Genomic DNA, 19,920 nt, shown 5'->3' with positions numbered 1-19,920 from the left:
AAGCAAGTTATATAACATATTATTCAATAGAGGCGGCAGACCCCGAGAGTGTAATTTGTCTGACAAAACCTCTATTGAAACAGAATCAAAGGCCCCCTTTATGTCCAAGAATACTGAAGCCATTTGTTTTTTTTCGGCGTAAGCCATTTGAATTTCTGAAGAAAGCAACGCAAGACAATCATTCGTCCCCTTGCCCCTGCGGAACCCATATTGTGTATCTGAGAGTAGGCCATTCGTTTCAACCCATCGATCAAGGCGAAACAAGATCATTTTCTCCAACAATTTCCGTATACAAGACAGCATTGCTATTGGGCGGTACGAATTGAAGTCGGACGCGGGTTTTCCGGGTTTTTGAATAGCTATAACTCGTACTTGTCTCCAATCATCTGGAACAATATTATGCTCCAGAAACCGATTGAATAAGTTCAACAAGCGATGTTTCGCCACATCAGGGAGATTTTTCAGCAAGTTGAACTTAATTCTATCCGATCCCGGAGCAGGATTGTTACATGAAAGGAGAGCAAGAGAGAATTCTACCATCGAAAACTCGGAATCAAGATCGCACCTATCTTGTGGTATATCTCGAACAATTTTTTGCACAGGAGCGGAATCAGGACAAACCTTCCGTGCAAAATTAAAAATCCATCGATGTGAATATTCTTCGCTTTCATTCGTTGAAGAGCGATTTCTCATGTTTCGAGCCACTTTCCATAATTTTTTCATTGACGTTTCTCGTGACAAACCTCCCACGAAATTTCGCCAATAAGCACGTTTTTTCCCTTTGATCAAGTTTTTAAATTGATTTTCAAGGTCCAAATACGTCTGAAAATTTTCAGGGGTTCCACGTTTCCGAAAAGCTTTAAATGCATTCGATTTTTCTACATAAAGCTTGGAACATATGCTATCCCACCATGGATTGGGAGGCCTTCGACGAATAGTGGAACCTGGGATGGGTTTCGTTTGAGCGCGAACCGCGCTGTCATAGATCAAACGAGAAAGGAAGTTATACTCCTCCAATGGAGGTAAACCATCTCTGGAATTGATGGCTAGAGCAATCGCGTCCGCATATTTTTTCCAGTCAATGTGTCTTGTGAGGTCATATGCCATGTTTATAGATTCAGAAGAATTCGACCCAATGGTGATGGAAATTTTGATTGGCAAGTGATCACTACCGTTGGGGTCCTGGATTACATTCCACTTGCAATCTAACGATAGTGAATTCGAGCAAAGCGAGAGGTCAAGAGCACTTGGGTTAGCAGGAGGTTTAGGCACACGTGTTGTTTCCCCAGTGTTCAAAACGGTCATATTGAAGTTGTTACAAAGGTCATATATCAACAATGAACGATTGTCGTCGTACTGTTCCCCCCAGGCAGTTCCGTGAGAGTTGAAGTCTCCCAAGATCAATCGTGGCTCAGGAAGGAGTGAGCACATGTCATCAAGTTGTTTGCGGCTAACCGCAGCTCTCGAAGGCCAATACAAGCTGACAATACAGAGGTCTTTGCCTCTGATGTTTGCATGACAAGCAACAGCTTCGATCCCTCCAATAGGTGGAAGGTCAATTCGAAAAAATGAGTGGCACTTATTGATCCCCAATAGTACCCCTCCGTATCTGTCATCACGGTCCAAGCGTATAATATTAAAATCGTGGAAAGAGATATCATCTCGCGAAGAAAGCCAAGTTTCGGACAGAGCAAAAACATCACAATTGAAGTTATGAATTAAAAATTTTAATGTATCCAATTTAGGGATAAGACTACGACAATTCCACTGAAAAACAGTGATATCTCCGATCTCTCTATCTAAATTAGACATCAAGAGAGATAATCATTGCAAGGAGGGGCCATGTTTGCATCAATTGCTGTAAAATTGTCTTTAATACTGGAAGCATTGAGATGACAAGGGTTCTGATGGAGTCGGAAACGTTAAAACACTTGAAGATTTGATCCAAAAGGTCAGACAACATTATAAATCCCGATTGGGAAGTTGATCTGGACGGAAAAATAGGGACAGTTGGGGTTTTTGATGTCCCCTCGAGTGCTGGGTCGTTCGAAGGTGAACTATTCCCACGGAAGCCAGGAGGAACCTGATTTTGCTTGTCCGCTGCACTCGATTTTTTAGGCAAGCTAACTGGGGGTATCACCGGGGGGACTTGTTCTTGAACTTTGGGAGTGGTCACATTTTTGCGCCGGGGATTCCCTTTGAAAATAAACGGTGTGACCCCGCTAGCTGTGTCCGCTTCCATTTCATCAACTGGCAACGTGGAAAAGCTATTGTGTGTTGAGATTGGTTGTTGTTGTTGTTGGGCCAGTGGAGAAGCGCCCTTTAAAATTTCCGCAAAAGTGCGCTTCGAGCGTTCCTTTAAAGAGCGCTTCTGTTTCTCCCAGCGACTCTTGTAAGTTTCACAAGCTGAGAGCGCGTGTGGGGATCCTCCGCAATATGGACACTTATGCTCAGTCGCACTGCAGGATTTCCCCTCATGTTGCTCTCCGCAAGTGGCACAGCGCTCCTTATTGGCACAATAATCTGAAGTGTGACCAATTGACTTGCATTTGTTGCAAGTCATGGGCTTTGGCACGAAGAGTCGCACAGGTAGTCTCAATTTGTCCACCATAACGTAGTCAGGGAAGGCGGCACCAGCAAAGGTGACTCGAAACGAGTCTGACGGCGTAAATTTAGTTTGGTCCCCATCATGGGAGAGTTTCCCGAGTTGGCGACAGTCCAAGATCTTTACTTCCATTGAAGGAAGCTTCTTGAACTTGCCTTTTCCTTCTTTTTTTATTTGTTCGCTCGTCAGACCCGTTTCAGTTATCACCCCCTCAATTTCTACGTTATGGGAGGGTATAAATGTTCTATATTCGAGAGTGAAGTGTTGGTCAGCAACAATCTCGTTTGCGTGTTTCCGTTCATTCACGACAACCCGTAATTTGTTCGGTCTAACCATGCGAATTTCAGATACAGAAGTGTATCTGGCCAGATCTTTCGTGATCTGAATCACGTTAAGGCTTTTTCCTTTTGGTTTTGGCCGGAGGAAAACAACCCACGGGCCAGTTCCAGGTGCATCTTCTGGATAAACTCTGACACGTGGAGCGGAAACAACAGAGGGAGAAGACGAGGACGAGGATTGGGTTGGATCGGAAACATCAGAAGGGGGAAGCGAAATCGATGATGGGAGAGGGGGAGTGGAAGTAACAGTCGGTTCAGAAGGGAGGCTTGCTATTTTCTTAGAGGGGGGCTTGGAAGGATGAGCAGATTCGTCCCCAGAAGAATTATCTTCTTTTTGAGGGACTCGTTTATGTTTTTTCCCAGATCTTAAATGGGATTCATTATCGGAGATCTCCATCTCTGTAGATCCTCCACTATCCTCCATTTTACAAAAATTTCTGTCTTATTTCTAATATATTATTGATTTTAACAATATTCTTAAAATAAAAGTTGTTCCGATACTGCGCTCTACTGCCCTAACCAGGGAGAGACAGAGGCTACGCGCTATGGATCAACACAATAGCGCAAGAATAGCTCACACGGTCACGTGATGTTAATTCCCGTTAACGACAGCCACACGATGGCGATCCCGTTATGCCGATGTTCAACAGCCGCCAAGGGCTGCAAGCTGCAAGAGCGCTGCTTCCTTTGTTCCACTTCACAAAAGGTCAATTCGAAAGCGGACAGCAATGACCTTCACTCGTACACTATACCAATCGCACAATAGTAAAAGTGGCAACGCACAATAACGACACTGAACTTTACTCGTCAAGAGTTGGATAGCGAATGATGATGCCTCGTTCATTCCATTCATTTATCGTGAAAGAAAGAATGGCTAAACAATCAATGTATTTTGCGTTTCCCTCTGAAGTTTTTGCATCTTCCAAGTGTACGTACGCAAATTTGCTTGATTTGGTGAACTTCAGGTACTCAGTTTTGGTTGTGGTTTTGACGCATATCGTTCAATCGACGTTGTCGTCGTTATCGCAGCAAATTGTTATCAACATTTTTGCCAACGTAGGAGTTCAGTGAGCTGAAGACATGAAGGGATATCTTCCAATGCAATCTTGAATAATCGAGCCAAAGCGTTGTGTTCATACCGCTTTTGAAGTCCGCACACATTCCGGATTGCAAAAATGCATGCGGGTACAAAAGCACCTTGCATATATTTCCAATGCAGTTTTTCCCAAACTCCTTAGTTTTCAAATCTGTGTTGGGAAAACCCATTCCGGTCTGCAGAAATGCATGCGAGTACAAAAATAGTCTACTATCATCTCGAAATTGGCTTTCAAAAAACTCCCAGATTGTCGATTTTTGACAAAAAAATGTTTCTCGATTATTCATGTAATTTTAAGATATTTGGCATAAAATTTTTTTTCGAAACATCATTGCATTGCAAACATCATGCGCATTTTCACTGTGGTCACACGTATTCTAGAGCTTGCCGCTCCAGAATACATTCAAGGTGTGTTATCCGGCATATAAATCTCAACTAAGTACTACTAATAAAAATGACACAAGTAATACCTACGTTGAGAAGGCAAAAGTTCCACTGGGAACGTTAGTGCCATCCAAGAAGAAGAATTTGTGCATCACGCCTAGTTATGAATTGATTCTTTCAACTCTCGGGAGATACCTTCAGACCAGAGATGCCAATCTTCCTGAAATCCTGACGAACACTCAATTTTGCCTGATTTTTCTTAAACGATCCTGATTTTTGTACTTTTTGCTTTATCAGAAAAAAAAATTATCCATAATAAATAAACCGGTTTCCATGGCAAAGTTTTCTTAGTTGGAAATGATAACATGATAGCTCTTCGGTCCGGACTTGTCTTTGGTCTTGGACCATTTCATAACAGTGCTAGAAAATTTCATGAAACCAGATAGTCTAACGAATTTATGAAATTATAACGAGATTAAGTTGCTTTATTTAGGATAATGTGTATGTAGATGTAACCCCAGAGTTACTGATGTAGAAATACGTTTCAGAGTGTAAAATTACTCAAGAGAATTTTTTTGAATTCACAGTCAATATAAAAATATTTTGGGAGTACCATCATATATCTATACATCGTCGAGTAAAGATTCATTATAATGCATGGATGATGAATTCAGAGAAAATCTGAATATTGATTTCTCTGCGATTGACTGTAGTTGATGCTGTATGTTCTTGGGAAAAAATATAAACGATCAAAGGATCAGGTGAAACACCCCCACTTATGCGGGGGTTTATACCACGCTTATTAACCTCTTCCCGTATTATTTAACCCATTTCAGGCCAAGCGTTCGAAAAATCGAACAGCAACTTTGATAATTTTTCATGGCTTTGGAAAGCTACCATATGGTAAGGTTTTGGCATCAAATGATTATTAGCTATTATTAGCTATCACTTACCATCAATTTCATTTGATTTTGTATAACTTTATTGGACAATAAAATCGGATTAAAGCAACTATGTGCGAAAAGTACATAACCTCACATAACCTAATAAAAAAACAAAACCTTCTAAAATGCAAAAATGTGTAAACTTTCTTACAGTATTACTTCGATAAAAGCACACACATTGTGATGTAGAATAAGAAACCATTGGATTGAACCTCCTACAGGATCATAAATGTAGGTTTTAGCCAATGTTTTTGTTTGGTGATTTTTTGGTTTTTTGTCATTTTTCGGAAAACGGAAGGACTGAAAAAAATAATTCTTGAAGATTTGGTTTTTTGTAACGCCAATAATCAAAATTACACCAATGGAGTTCGTTAAAAAATATTTTTTACAGCTTGGTCGTTAATGGGTTAATACGTCACACATCAAGTGATTTCACTACTCTGCTGAACGTTCTAGCGCCCTATGTTATGCAAGCACACCACGAGTGAGACTCGATGTTATAGAAGGTGCATTTGCATATGAAGTAAAATTCTGATTATACGCGAGCGTAACATGAGCAAATTTATAACACATGCGAATTGGGGCTCTTTTGGTATAACAAGTTCTTCCGTATAGTAACTCGATGTTGATAATTCCTAAATATTTTCCTTCGTTGTTTTCACATATTCACGTTGGAGAGCCTTAACCCTGCTCTTCGTTGGCCGAGGCATTCTGATAGAATATTGTTGGAGTAGTAACCTGCGATCTAAATAGTTGATAGGTAGTATCCTGGAGCAACCTTAGTAACCGTTGTTCGTTTACCAGGATAAATAGATGTAATAAAATTTTCATTACTTGTTCAGACTTTGACCAACTCACACGTTGTTTTATTTCCACTCACAAGTGGTTATGGGCCCAGTTCTGGCCATAGCCTGAATATTAAGAGAAGCTTATTTTCGATTCCGAAACCATGATCCCGAGAGACACGCCCCAGAGCAGTGGTGTTGGAAGTAATACGAGCGGATGTACGAGGGCGGCAAACAGTGGCGCAGGATTACCGGCTGGTGGTGATGGCGTGCGGCCCGCAGGTATTGTTCGTGCCTTTGGAAACCCTGTAAATCTTTCGAACATTGAGAAGCTGCGTGGACGTGAAAACTATGCTTCATGGGCTTTCGCAATGAAGATGACCCTGATAAGAGAAGGTTCCTGGCGAGCAGTGAAGCCAACTCAAGGTCAAGAGGTCGATCCCGAGATGAGCGAACGAGCGTTTGCTGCGATTTGCCTAAGCTTGGAGAAGAATAATTATAGTCTGGTGAAGAACGTTAATACGGCAAAAGAAGCGTGGGAAAAGCTTCAGAAAATGTTTCAGGACAATGGACTAATTCGTCGTTTCGGATTGTTGGACAAGTTGACGTCGGTGAAGTTGGAGGAAATTGGTTCCGTTGAAGACTACGTCGACGAACTGGTAACAACTGCTCAAAACCTGAGTGAATTGGATTCGAGGTAAATGATCAGTGGCTTGCATCGCTATTATTGAAAGGATTGCTAGAATACTATAACCCCATGATCATGGGACTGCAAGCCTCTGGGATTGAGCTGACGGCCGACACCGTGAAAGCGAAGATACTTCAAGACGTGAAGTGGCCGTTGAAAAGCTCCGGAACAGAGGGCGCGTTATACACCAAGCAGAATCAAAAACTAAGACAGTCCAAAACCGAGAAGAAGAACGGAAATTGTTTCAATTGTAAGAAACCCGGACATTTCGCAGCAAATTGTCCGCAGAAGCAACCAACAAAGAACAAAGGCAAGGAAAAGAAGAAGAATGGTACTTCGACTCAGCTGCAAGTAGTCATATGATCAGATGTGAAGAAGGTTTCAAGAAGCAAGAACGTTTGGAGCATTCGATTGATACAGCAAATAATCAGTCGATAAAGTCCGTTGCAAAAGGGTTTGTCGAGCTAGATCTCAAAGTAGGAAGCATCGAAGTTCAAGACGTACTGCTAGTTCCTGACTTGGCTACAAATTTGCTATCCATCAGCAAGATTTGCAAGAAAGGTCTGAAGGTCGTCGAGGTCGGACGAGGGCAGAAGGCCTACTGGACTTGGTGCATTCAGATGTATGCGGTCCTGTTGCAGTTCCATCGCTTGGAGGAAGTCGATTCTTTCTAACTTTCATCGATGACGCAAGTAGAAAAGTGTTCGTGTACTGTCTGGAGTCGAAAGGTCATGTGGCAGAAGTATATGAGCAGTTCAAGTCACTCGTCGAACGGCAAACGGGCAGAAAGTTGAAAGTACTTCGCACGGATAATGGAACGGATTATGTCAATTCAAGAATGCGGAAAAATATGCACCGAGACGGAGTTGTGCATCAAACAAGCTGTCCGTATACACCAGAACAAAATGGAGTAGCCGAGCGGATGAACCGCACTTTGGTCGAAAAAGCAAGATGTATGTTGAATGATGCTCAATTGCCAAAGAAATTTTGGGCAGAAGCTATTTCTACAGCGGCGTATCTAGTGAATCGCAGTCCGTCCAGATCCTTGAGTTTGGTTACACCCGAAGAAGCGTGGTCCAATCGAAAGCCGAATTTAAAGCATTTGAAGGTGTTTGGATCTCGTGCGATGTTTCATGTCCCAAAACAGAAGAAAAGAAAATTCGATGTGAAGTCCTGTGAAGGTGTTTTCGTCGGGTATGCAGACAATTCAAAAGGGTATCGTATTTTCAATCCTGATTCTGGTGATGTGATCATTAGCCGCGATGTGGTGATTTTGGATGAAGGACGACCATCAAATATGCTGAAGAAAGATCAACTAGAAGCTATTGAGTTCATGGAGTTGTTCACTTGGGTTGAAACGAATGCCGGCGACGTGCGCGGTGGCGTTCCGCCAAGGGTTCAAGATGAAGTTGCAGTACCGATGAATGCAATTGGCCCGATCAGGCTAACATTTCGGATCATTCTGCAAATAATGTGGTGCCTAATCTTGCGCTCCCACCGCAACTTTCAAGATCAGCTGATGAGCAGCAAGGGTTGAGGCGCAGCGGTCGGGAGCGCTCATTTCCTGGCAAGTATTCAGATTTTGTATGCTTTAGTTCAACTGCTGTACAGAATCTTTGTGAACAGTGCGAACATGATGATTCCGACAATGAGGGTGTTGCGGACGACGGAGATCTAACGAGCTACACTGAAGCATTGAATCGAGCGGACCATCAGCACTGGAAGAAGGCCATGGACGAAGAAATTCGAGCGATAGACGAAAACGGTACATGGGTTCTGACTGATCTACCGCGAGGAAGGAAGGCGATCAGAAATAAATGGGTTCTCAAGACTAAACGAGGTGCTGATGGCGATATCGAAAGGTACAAGGCACGGCAAGTTATAAAAGGATGTTCCCAACGCGCTGGTGTTGACTACATAAAGTTTACTCTCCGGTGGTGAGATATTCTACCATTCGTTTGCTGATGGCGTTGGCAGTTCAACACGATCTCGACATCGAGCAGCTTGATGCAGTAACTGCATTTCTGCAAGGAAAGCTCAAAGATGAAGAGATATACATGGAACAACCTGAAGGCTACGTTGGTGATCCCACGAAGGTGTGCAAGTTGCGAAAAGCTTTGTACGGACTGAAACAGTCAAGCAGGGTGTGGAACACACAACTGGATGAAGCGTTGAAGGAGTTCGGACTGATTCGTTCCAGTGTAGATCAGTGCCTGTACTTCACTTTCAAGAAAGACGGAAAGATGCTATTCGTAACAATCTATGTGGATGATTTTCTAGTGTTCACGAATGATGCAGAAGCCAAAAAGGAAACCTTTCCTGAATTCCAGATTCAAAATGAAGAATATAGGCGAGGCGAAGTTCTGCCTGGGACTGCAGATAACTCGTGATCGAATGAACGGAAAGCTTTTCCTCGATCAGAAAAACTACATCGAGGATGTTTTGAAAAGATTCAACATGGAGAATTCGAAGCCTGTTGCAACGCCAATGGATTCCGACAATAAACTAGACAAGTCGATGTGCCCCAAGACCCCGGAAGAAGTAGAAGAGATGAAAAAGGTTCCCTTCAAGGAAGTGGTTGGTTCGTTATTGTATGCAGCACAAGCAACCAGACCGGACATAGCGTTTGCTGTTAACTTGGTGAGTCAATTTTCTGCAAACCCTGGAAGACAGCATTGGGAGGCTGTAAAACGTATTATGCGTTACCTTCGTGGCACATGTGACAAGAAGTTGATGTACTTGAAGAGCGGCGATTCCCAGTTGACCGGTTATACAGATGCGGATTGGGGAGGAGATCCTGATACGCGCAAATCAACAACGGGATACGTGTTCATAAAGATGGGAGGAGCCATCTCGTGGAATGTGAAGCGGCAGTCATGCGTGGCTTTGTCATCTTGTGAAGCGGTGTTCATCGCATTATCTAGAACGACACAAGAGGCGCTCTGGTGGCAGCAGCTTCTTCGGCAGATTGACGGTGAGCAGACAATAGCGATATTTTGCGACAATCAATCCGCAATATGTATGACTCGCAACGACGGATGTAATCCCCGGACGAAGCATGTGTCTATCCGTTACCAGTTTGTGAAGGATGTTGTTGAGAAAGGTGACATCAAGCTCCACTACATCCCTACGCACTAACATCCGGCTGACGGATTTACAAAGGCTTTGGCGAAACAGAAACATGCTCAATTCATGGAATTGGAATTGACCGGGATCGTAGGTTAAGGAGGAGTGTTGGAGTAGTAACCTGCGATCTAAATAGTTGATAGGTAGTATCCTGGAGGAACCTTAGTAACCGTTGTTCGTTTACCAGGATAAATAGATGTAATAAAATTTTCATTACTTGTTCAGACTTTGACCAACTCACACGTTGTTTTATTTCCACTCACAAGTAATATAATACTTTTCCGTTTACTGTTTTTGAAAGCATAAGCAGCCGTGGCAGTGTTCCGAGCTCTGCAATACAATTTTCTTAACCACTGTTCAAGTTGCTAAAACTTACATTATAGACCCATTAAACGTAAAAATAATAATTGTATTGATATCAACACAATTTTACTTTATTGATTTTCATGACATGAAACGCTATGACTCAGGAAAAACATTTTATTGAGTGATTTTTATAGCTGTTTCGATGATCTTGTCTGGCATCAGTGTCAGAAAAAACGATGCTTTCACCAATACAAACAAAACCATTGCCGGAAATTAAAAAAGAAAATTTAACTTTCAGAGCACTTGCTCGAGTTTTCCGACGTTCTTCACTATACAGTGCGAAAGCAGATGAAAATTTAATATCTTGTGAGTAATCAATTAGAGTTTGGTTGATATTACTTGATGGGAAGTGTGCGAAAACGATCATTTTCTTCACACTGTTTCGCAAAATTATTGACTTTCGGGCGAGGGGTGAGGGAGGGAACTGAAAGAAATGAGCGCCATTGTAGCAGCCATTCGTGGCTAGCTTCCACCTTCACCTTAGAAAAAGAAAATGAAAGTTCCGTTATATTTTCGCGGCAAATAACATCCAAATGCAACGAATCGATGTATAAGACTCTTAGAAATAGGAACATTCATTTATTGAACAAAATTAAGTTGTTCGGAAGTGTGGCTATTGATAATGACCAATCAAGACGCTGGTTTGGGGGTCTCCGTAGCCACATTGGTTGCGCGTTCGCTTAATAAGCGATCGATCGTGAGTTCTAAACTCAGGGCCCTCATTGACCATCTTTGTGTTGTTACAGAATAACTACGTCCACGCAACAAACATCAGCGATGGAGATCGATCCACGGTCGAAATAAGATCGATTCATCCATACAACTGCTCTGTTCTGCAAGACACATCGGGCTGCTGTTCTATAAATAACTCAACAATGATCAATCAACTGTCTCCGCTCTCCGGCCTAACTTGATAATGGAAGAACAGAAGGAAAACTCTTACGCCTAAATGGCTACTGTGCAAATATGTACCACATGCAATTGAATAGAAGAGACTACTCTAACGCCGAAAAAATGGCAACTGTGTAATGTACTAATTACAGATATGGTAAACATGTGACATGTACACGATTAAAATTCGGCTCTGTTACAGCTAACATGCTAATGAGCCTAAAATAAACAAAAGGGATAAAAAAAAAGACGCTGGTCACAAATAAACTTCGGCTTTAATAGACGAACCATGAAAATATGGATATAAAAATATGAATATGAAATTATTACCTTTTTTGACATAATACTAAGTTTTTCAGTAATGGTACCAAATCAGAAAACAGGTCAGGTTTTTTTATGTAATAGTTTTAACGTTAATCATTATTCTAGTTCTGAACGGATTATGATGGTCTGCATTCCAATCGAATCGGAAATTATCTAAAACATTTTCGGTACATTATACATTACGGTTCACTAACCCCTAAATGATTTAAATTAACAAAAATTGGGAGAACACACAGTTTCCTATGGTATTCCCGTGGTTTAAGACAGGGTCTTTCAGATTAAACGCTCACGCAAGAAATTCGAATAGCTCCTCGTAAATTTTTTTTTTTCGCTCCGTCGATGGTAACACTGCATTCCCCACTTCGGGACGATAATATTCGCCTACTCATTCACTCTGATCGGATGATTTCTAGTGTCAAGATGTACAATTTACAAGAACGTGTATTTTTGGTGAAATCGTATCACTCGAGCAACCGAAGCCTTAATGAAACTTTGTCCATTGGTAAGAATTTCAACATTTCTCGTCGTAAATTATTTCCTCTAGGGGTACGTGAAGGACCGTTGCTATGTTAATAAGCCACAAAATTTGGAGGAACTTAAAGAAGAAATAACTCGGATTTTCAACAGCATTGAAGTCGTAATGTTAGAGTTGTGAATTTGGTTCACCGTTTAAAATGCGTTAACGAAAAAAGGGGCGGTCACATCGAAAATGTCCTAAAGTAAGCTTTATTTTTGTTTTTTAAAAATAAAAATCGGTTCACTTTTATAGAAGTTATTAAAATTTGTTGCGTGAGCGTTTAATCTGAAAGACCCTGTGTGTATCAGCGAGGTACAATATTTGAATATCACTACTAATCAGACGAGCGTAAATCAGTCGCTCGAAATGCAGATGCAGCATCCGTTCTATGGACAATGTGGATAGTAAAACTATTGCAATCTAAGCTCCGCCGTATTCTATTCATTGAGCATAAACATGACATTCGCGATTTCAAATTACAGTATTCATAATTCATCAGCGAGCGACCAGACAACAGCGAGGTTTTCGAAATGACTTTTCGCAAGACCGAGTGTTCATTTTTGCAGTCATTCTTAATGCTGATGTCATACGCAGCGGTTTTGCTCGATTCTAAGGAAGAGTGAAAGATAGATATCGTACAGTATGGTGCAATTTTGTTCGGTGGGAGTACCGCGTCGATGCCGTCTGGTGAAGAGTTCCATTATATTTTTGCATCACATCATATCTGAATCTGTACTGAGGTGTAAGCTTAATTTTTTTCAATCGATTGCGTTACGAAGTGTGAATATCAATCGCTTCATTCAAAAGATAAAGGGTGTGTGAGTAATGTTAGTTATTTATTGACCCAAAAACTTGTTTCAATAGCTCGAAATTGCTTCGAAAGCGAACTATTGAAATCACAAAACATCTATAAATATGAGTAAGGTAAATGATGTTGGTTTGTCCAGTCGAAAATATGATCATGGTTTGTCTACTTTTTTAATGCCAACTCAGGTATTCAAATGTTTCCAGACATATAAATAAAATTATTTTTTTTCATGATTTACAGAAGTTTTACAGGATTTTTTATGGATTCACATGTTTTGAAGGTTTTTAATTAGGCTAACCAAACGTACCGTTTTTTCGACCCTTTTTTATTGTCCCGTCTTTTTATCAACTTGTACCGTATTTTGAGTATAAGGAAAAGTATTTATTTCTTTGTCATTATTTTCAATACCACTGTGTTGCAAAAATTCAACTTTTCTTCTGTCAGGAGCTCTATCTATGGTTTTTCATGGACTTCGGCATAAATCTTAATGTTCTTGAGTTTGGGCCCTCTTCATCCTAATGGAAACCAATACATCATTTAAATTTCTGATCATAAATCATAAATCATTTGAGGATACCCAATTTGATTGCATTCATCTAAAGTTGTAGTCGTGCCTTTCGCATATCTCGATCTAAAGTTTGAGCTGTAGGTCACCCGGAGACCGTACAAGTTATCCTAATGTGGCCAAAACCCTTGAAATGTTCACCAATGAGCTAGTTTTGACAAGCCTTGAATTTTGATATGACGAATGATGGGATTTGGTTCTGGCCATAAAGTAGTCACCTCCATCGGAAACCTGATCCGGAACATATCCGGTTTACATCATTGAGGTCATATAGGCTTCAATTAATCAGGAATTCACCATTTTTGAAAAATCATGAGTTTGATACTTGTGTTGTTTGAGGTTCTGGAATCTATGGCCTTAGAGGCCATGCTCCCGCCAAACGAAACTTGTTGCGTTCAATTCGGTTCAACCGTTTCCGAGAAAACTGAGCCGCAACATAGGTCAAAAAAAGGATAAAAGAAAGGTATTTTCCAGCGTTTAGAGTTGTGTTCTTCGATGGAAAACTGAAATTGATTTTTTTTTCGATGCTATGACTTTCGCTTTCGAGATTCGGTTCGGATTTTCTGCTGGCGTTCTGCGTCTTCTGAGATGTTTAGTATTGCTAAGAGATACTGGAAGACTACTTAGATATTGAAGAAGTTTAATATTTCAGTTTCAGTGCTCTGAACAACGACCAACCAATAGTACACGTTGATGCTTAGAATTAACTAACTGACCCGGCAAACTTCGTCCCGCCCAAAATTTGTTTTACGTCATCACATCCACGTTTTCTCACTAAGCGCTGTTCATGGGTCCAATCGCAGAATTGTTCATTGATTGAAAAAAACACCTTTAAAATTACCTTTTACTATAAAATTCCTAGTACTTCTACCAAAACTCGTCATTATAATATCAGATTATTTTCAGACACAATTCTCGTTCAAGATTTTTCAACCACTTGCAAATAACATGTTTCTCCGTTACATGGAATAAATGTTTGATACAAAAAATATGATAGAATAAAGACAGCCCTAAATCGGCGAATGCGAATGCTGAAGGGCCCCCTCCCCTTCCCTCTTAGATAGGGAGGAAGGCTCCCGAAATATCGTAAGAACCTTCACCGGCCCCGAAAACTCCTACATACCAATTTTCATGTCGATTGGTTCAGTAGTTTCCAAGTCCATAAGATTCAGACAGACAGACAGACAGAAAACCATTTGTATATATATATATATATATATATATATATATATATATATATCCTTCGATCCTCAAGCGGAAGTATTAATTTATCGGCCCTTGTCATTACTTTCAAATATCTATACAGCCATTCCATGCCAAACCGATATAGTGGTTCAAAGATTTTTATGGAAGGTGGTAGTTTTGTTCTTCATTGCAAAATATTAGACCCGTATTTTTTCGTTAAAGTAACCATTTCCATTTTAGGGTGGTCCGAAAAATCAACTTTATCCACTATTTCCCAAAAATTAATTTCCTTTAAAAATTTATAACTTTTGAACCATTGAATACATTCAGATGATCGACATATCAAATTAAAGCCTAGCTTTTTATTAAAAAATATTGAACTACAAAAAAGAAGGACTTTATTTCCTAAATTTTCCGAAGAAAAAAAATAAATTTCATTAGCCAAATTTTTTTACGATCTGTCTCCTGTTTGCTGAGCAGTTTTGTTTTGATAGCAAATCGACTTGCGAAGCTGTAGGTTGACTCAAAACGTAAATAATTACAACTGTGCACAGGCGACATTGCAAAAAATTGCTTCTAACTGGAAAAATCGGGTATCGGTTTTACAAAGTGCTTGTTTTAGCGTTTTGGAAGTGGTGGAAACTATGTCAAAGTCCTGGTACCTGATTAATAAATGGATGCCAAATAACGCACTTCGAATGTGTTTCGAGCGGAATGACACACGCGTATAAAAGCGTGAGCCAAGAAAAAAATCATAACGAAATCCCCCGGACTGAATGAGGGAAGAGCTCAAAGCTCCCATCATATTATGTGACTGACGCCGTTAATGACTCGCCCACCGTATATTAAATACATTTACATATATTAAGGAATCCAATAGCCTATCAACCGAACACATAAGGAAAGACGCTTTGTTAAAAGAAGAATAAAAAACAAAAAAAAAACATTCGAACACCACAAAATCAAGTATTAACAAACACGCTCTACACTTGACCTTGCCCTAGTTCGATCCACGTAATCGCACCTTAAGTAGAGGCAACAGATCCCCTGGCGATGTTCATCGAGTTATGGATAGAAAAACAAAAAAAAAATGATAAGAATCCATTGTCCACGAGGGCTACACAATGCATATAGAAAAAATACTAACCGTTTGACGCGTGGTATCTGACTGTTGTTTTGGATGATTGATGAATGCCACGTTCAAGCACCAGCGTTTACAAAGATCAAGATTCAGTCTTTATTTAATGGAAATCATGAAAACAACATTCGTTGCCAATCGTTGACAGTCAATCGGTCACAAAGTTCATTCATGTTTTCGAATTGGTCTCCATGTTAATCTTGTATGTCATTAAGGTTAAAGACGATTTTAGGTAATATAATAGAGGCGAATGAACTGCAAAGTTTAAAGCCTCTTAAAAACAAAGAAAGAAGGTAATATAACAAACGAATGATTTATTCTCTTGCTTTGATTTATTGTTCGATAATACTTGCTTTGGTTTCGGGCCGTGATAACAACAATCAATGAAGGTCTGGGTACACGGGTCAACTATTATATTAATTCTTCTCGATGAAAAAACGATTTGGTACTTCGATGAAGTTTGTGATACACATAACAATTTAGCGAGTAAAAATAAGGCAACATACTTCTCTCTAAGAAGGAACATAACTCTTACGTTAACTTAAGCTGCTTACTGGCCGCACAATAAAATCTAGTAATCTGGATCCATCTCACAAAGAAAATGTGGAAAAATGCGATTTGGAGTTCAAAAGAGATGATGTGGGAATGAACACAACTTTCAAACGCCGACATCTCGCCGGGCAACAATTGTGAAACTTTTGCTTACGCACTATGTATCATTAGTGTGTTTTTTTCTTAGTAGAAATGATAATTCAAAAAAACCTTTGTTAATGTTTGTATGTAATGATAGATTTGATCTGTTTCTCAGCAATAATAATTATAGTAAAGTGTTTTTTTTTTTGTTTTGACTACAAACATTACTCTCAACTTATTGTTATACAAATTCGATAAATGTACATCTCTTAGGATTTGGATCGAGTCAGCAACGGTTTGTCCGAATCGTCAAGCGAATGCTGAAGGGCGGTCACAGCCAAACTGTGGCTGCGCGTGTTAATAGCATTTAAGTTCAATGGTCCAGCAGCATGCGGCAGGGGGCCGTTGTTATGATCTGGCGTTGGCCTCTCGGAAGTAACACACGTCGGTGATGGCGCGTTGCTGGTTGGCTTGCTTGCCTTCGGGGTTTGCAAATTCGCTGTGTCCGCTCCAACGCTACGATCATCCTCGTCCAACGAATGTAGCAACTTTTCCACCTCGTCGTCGATTGGGTCCAATGGTGGATCGCCGAGACGCTGGGAACGCTCCATAAGAGTGGCACGTTTTGCCGCTAAGTACAAGTTCCGACTGATTTGAATATATATGACATCACTGACCGCTTTCACGGTGTAGTCCGGTATAAAGGTGTGCCGCAGTAAAGCATCAATATTGAGTGACTGCAGGGAGCCCATGATTTGATGGGACGTGTCCACGACGACGTCCACTCCAGCGTTCTGGATCAACGCTTGCGTGCCGAAGAAAGTAAATGGGCCACTTTCGAACACAAGATTCTCGTTGCCAACCGTTACCTCCACGCGTCCTTCCAGTATGAGCACGAAGAAGTCCACCGGTTTGCCGCGGGTGATGATGAACATGCTCGGATCGTTTCTATCTTTACCTTTACACTTGACATGATGAACGATGTCCTGATTCAGCAAACGACGCAGAATCGTTTCCGACACGCTGTCTGCCTTGAATGCGTCTACGGAAGTGCTCAGGTACTGGAATGTAGCCAACGTAAGCTGGGGAGAAATGCGCAAACGCTGGGAATGAGTGTCCCGACTTTGGGCAAACAAGGTGAAGTCCTGTCGATTGGTGCGAGTCCTTCGTACTTTTCTGCGGTTGTCAGTGAACACATCCGTCTCGTCCATGATTTCCGCCTGAATCAGCTCTTCGATGACATCCTCCAGCGTGACCAAACCAACCGTTTCGTAAAATGGATCACCCTCGCCTTCGTTGTTCACACGGTGCACAAACGCCATATGGCCTTTGTGGCCCTCTTTAAACTGCTTAAACATAACATCCAGCGTCACATCTTCGAACACGAAATGGCACGGGTTTTGGTAGAATTCACAAAGCGTCTTCAGCTGAGTGTTATCATCTGGATCAACAAAAGCCAAATCTTTTATGTACAGTAGCGTGATGATGTTCGTCCTATCGTTCTCATACACTGGTATGCGAGAAAAGCCCGACTTCAGTATCTCTGTGATGGTAGCGAAATCCAACACCGCGTCTAAAGATAGCATAAATGCGTCTTCGATGCGCGTCATAACGTCCTCGACGGTTTTCTTGCGCAGTTCCAGTACCCCCGAGATGACATTCACCTCGTCCCGGTCCAAATCGTTTATATCGGTGGTCACTTTGACAAGCTCTTTGAGTCGTTCGCGATTGTAGAAATTGCCAATCTCTTCACCCAGCATATAATCCAATATTTTCGACGTCGGATAAGATAGTGGGAACGTTATCAGCATGACAGCTTTGGTGATGAGTATTGTCTTAGCGCCGACCGCAAGCCCGTGACGGGAACAGATCGCCTGTGGTGTTATCTCGCCAAATATCACAATGGCAATGGTGGAAAAGATGACCGCTATCAGGCCCGATGTCAAACTGTCGAGTAGAATGGTGAATGTGGAGTTTACTAGGACATTCCCTAGTAGAATACTGCAAAGTAAATAATTTCCGTGGTCTCGCACCGGTTGGATAGCCTGCGCGTAACGTTTTTCCTCGTCGGTACCGGTGTTGCATAGGATTTTTAAATCCGTTCGGTCCAATGACATCAACCCAAGGTTGAGACCGGAGAACAGAGCTGAAAACGTTAGACACAATCCGATAATAACGATCGAAACCCACAGGGGGAGGAATGGTTCGTGGCTGGTCATCCGCATCCACGGGGACGAACCCTGGTGAATGAAGGGTTCGACAAGTTGGGCCGCTTGCTCGGAAGAAACAGTATCCGGCTCATATTTTGCACACGCGTAGAAATACTTTCCATTCGATACCGCCGGAAGCGTAATGTCCACCAACGCACTGTAATTGCTAACGTCTTTAACTCTAAATTTGTCCGTAACTGGAACAAGACAGGAACCGCCGTACGGGTTGTGCTCTCGTGTAAAAACGATTACGATGTCCTTGTTCAATCCCGTACCGAAGAGTCGTAGCGTGACGGGCGATTGGCTCAACACCGACGGGACACCATCGTCCCACGCCGGCTCGCTGTCAGTATGTTCTATTCGAAGACCAATTATGACCAACTTCTGGCCCTTCCCTTCCCCGTCAGCCGGCGGAATACTGCGTTGTAGACGTTTCTCGCGTTGTGCGAAAGAAATCGGCGAATAAAACAAACCAAAAGCACCCCGCTCGTGAGCCGCACACACACCAGCTATCTGGCCGTTATTATCTTGAAGAAATCTATCGGCTGTGAGTAATTTATGCTGAGCGTCGTAGAATTTCACCGACACGAGTAAATGTGTAGCATTACGATTGACGACACTGGCTCTGCCGTCGAATGCGGCGGGGACTCCCTGCTTCCAGCACTCTTCTTCGCACGACACCAATTTCACAAGCAGCTCGTCTCGCTGCTCAATTCGGGTCACACCGCTTTTGCTCCAATCGATGGTCATAAGCAAATGTTTATGCTGGTTCTCGCCGTAGTAATCATCGACACCGAAACTGTTTTCATCACTTTCACTAAGTATCGTGCCGTTTGTGGCGTCAAATGCTTGCAACACAAATAATACTAATACTATTTCGGTCGACCAAGTACTTTTCCGTGGGCAAACTTTTCCAACTTTCTGCATATTTACTTTTTTTTTCGCTCACTAAATATAAACTGCTACTTGAATCTATACATGATCAATACAACATGTATTTCGTTCTGACGAAAAATATGACTCACTTATGTTGTGAGTTCACTAAATCGAGGCCGTCTGGAGCGGGCGCTTACAAACAATACCGTCTGTGAATCAAGACTGGCTTCGAACAGTTGCGCTCAGATTGACTGCCATACATTTACACTTTTGTCCCAGTGCGCAAAACTGTCGGCGAGTGGACGACTGATATCAGGCACGAAGTTTTTATATTTCCAATATGATTTTTTTCGCATTTCAAGTGGAAAATAAATTTTCAGTTTCATGAGATTTTTGACGTAACACTACGTCCTACAATAACTGAACAAGTAAGAAAAATGA

At 41.5% G+C, this 19,920-nt stretch overlaps 1 protein-coding gene across 1 annotated transcript; it reads right to left on the bottom strand.

The window, feature by feature from the left end:
• Positions 1–16,096: 16,096 nt before the first annotated feature.
• LOC129778391 (unextended protein) lies at positions 16,097–19,718 on the bottom strand. Its single transcript, XM_055785268.1, has one exon. It carries the CDS (start codon positions 19,528–19,530, stop codon positions 16,663–16,665), a length of 2,868 nt encoding a protein of 955 aa, XP_055641243.1. The 5' UTR covers positions 19,531–19,718; the 3' UTR covers positions 16,097–16,662.
• Positions 19,719–19,920: the final 202 nt, after the last annotated feature.

Source organism: Toxorhynchites rutilus, chromosome 3, assembly GCF_029784135.1.
Source record: "Toxorhynchites rutilus septentrionalis strain SRP chromosome 3, ASM2978413v1, whole genome shotgun sequence".
NCBI lineage: Eukaryota > Metazoa > Arthropoda > Insecta > Diptera > Culicidae > Toxorhynchites > Toxorhynchites rutilus.
Note: the sequence above shows the minus strand (reverse complement) of the source record. Positions and strands in the feature narration are given on the sequence as shown.

Bases quoted from the DNA above. Each gene is read 5' to 3' on its own strand.
- LOC129778391 (XM_055785268.1), bottom strand. From the start codon at position 19,530: ATGCAGAAAGTTGGAAAAGTTTGCCCACGGAAAAGTACTTGGTCGACC.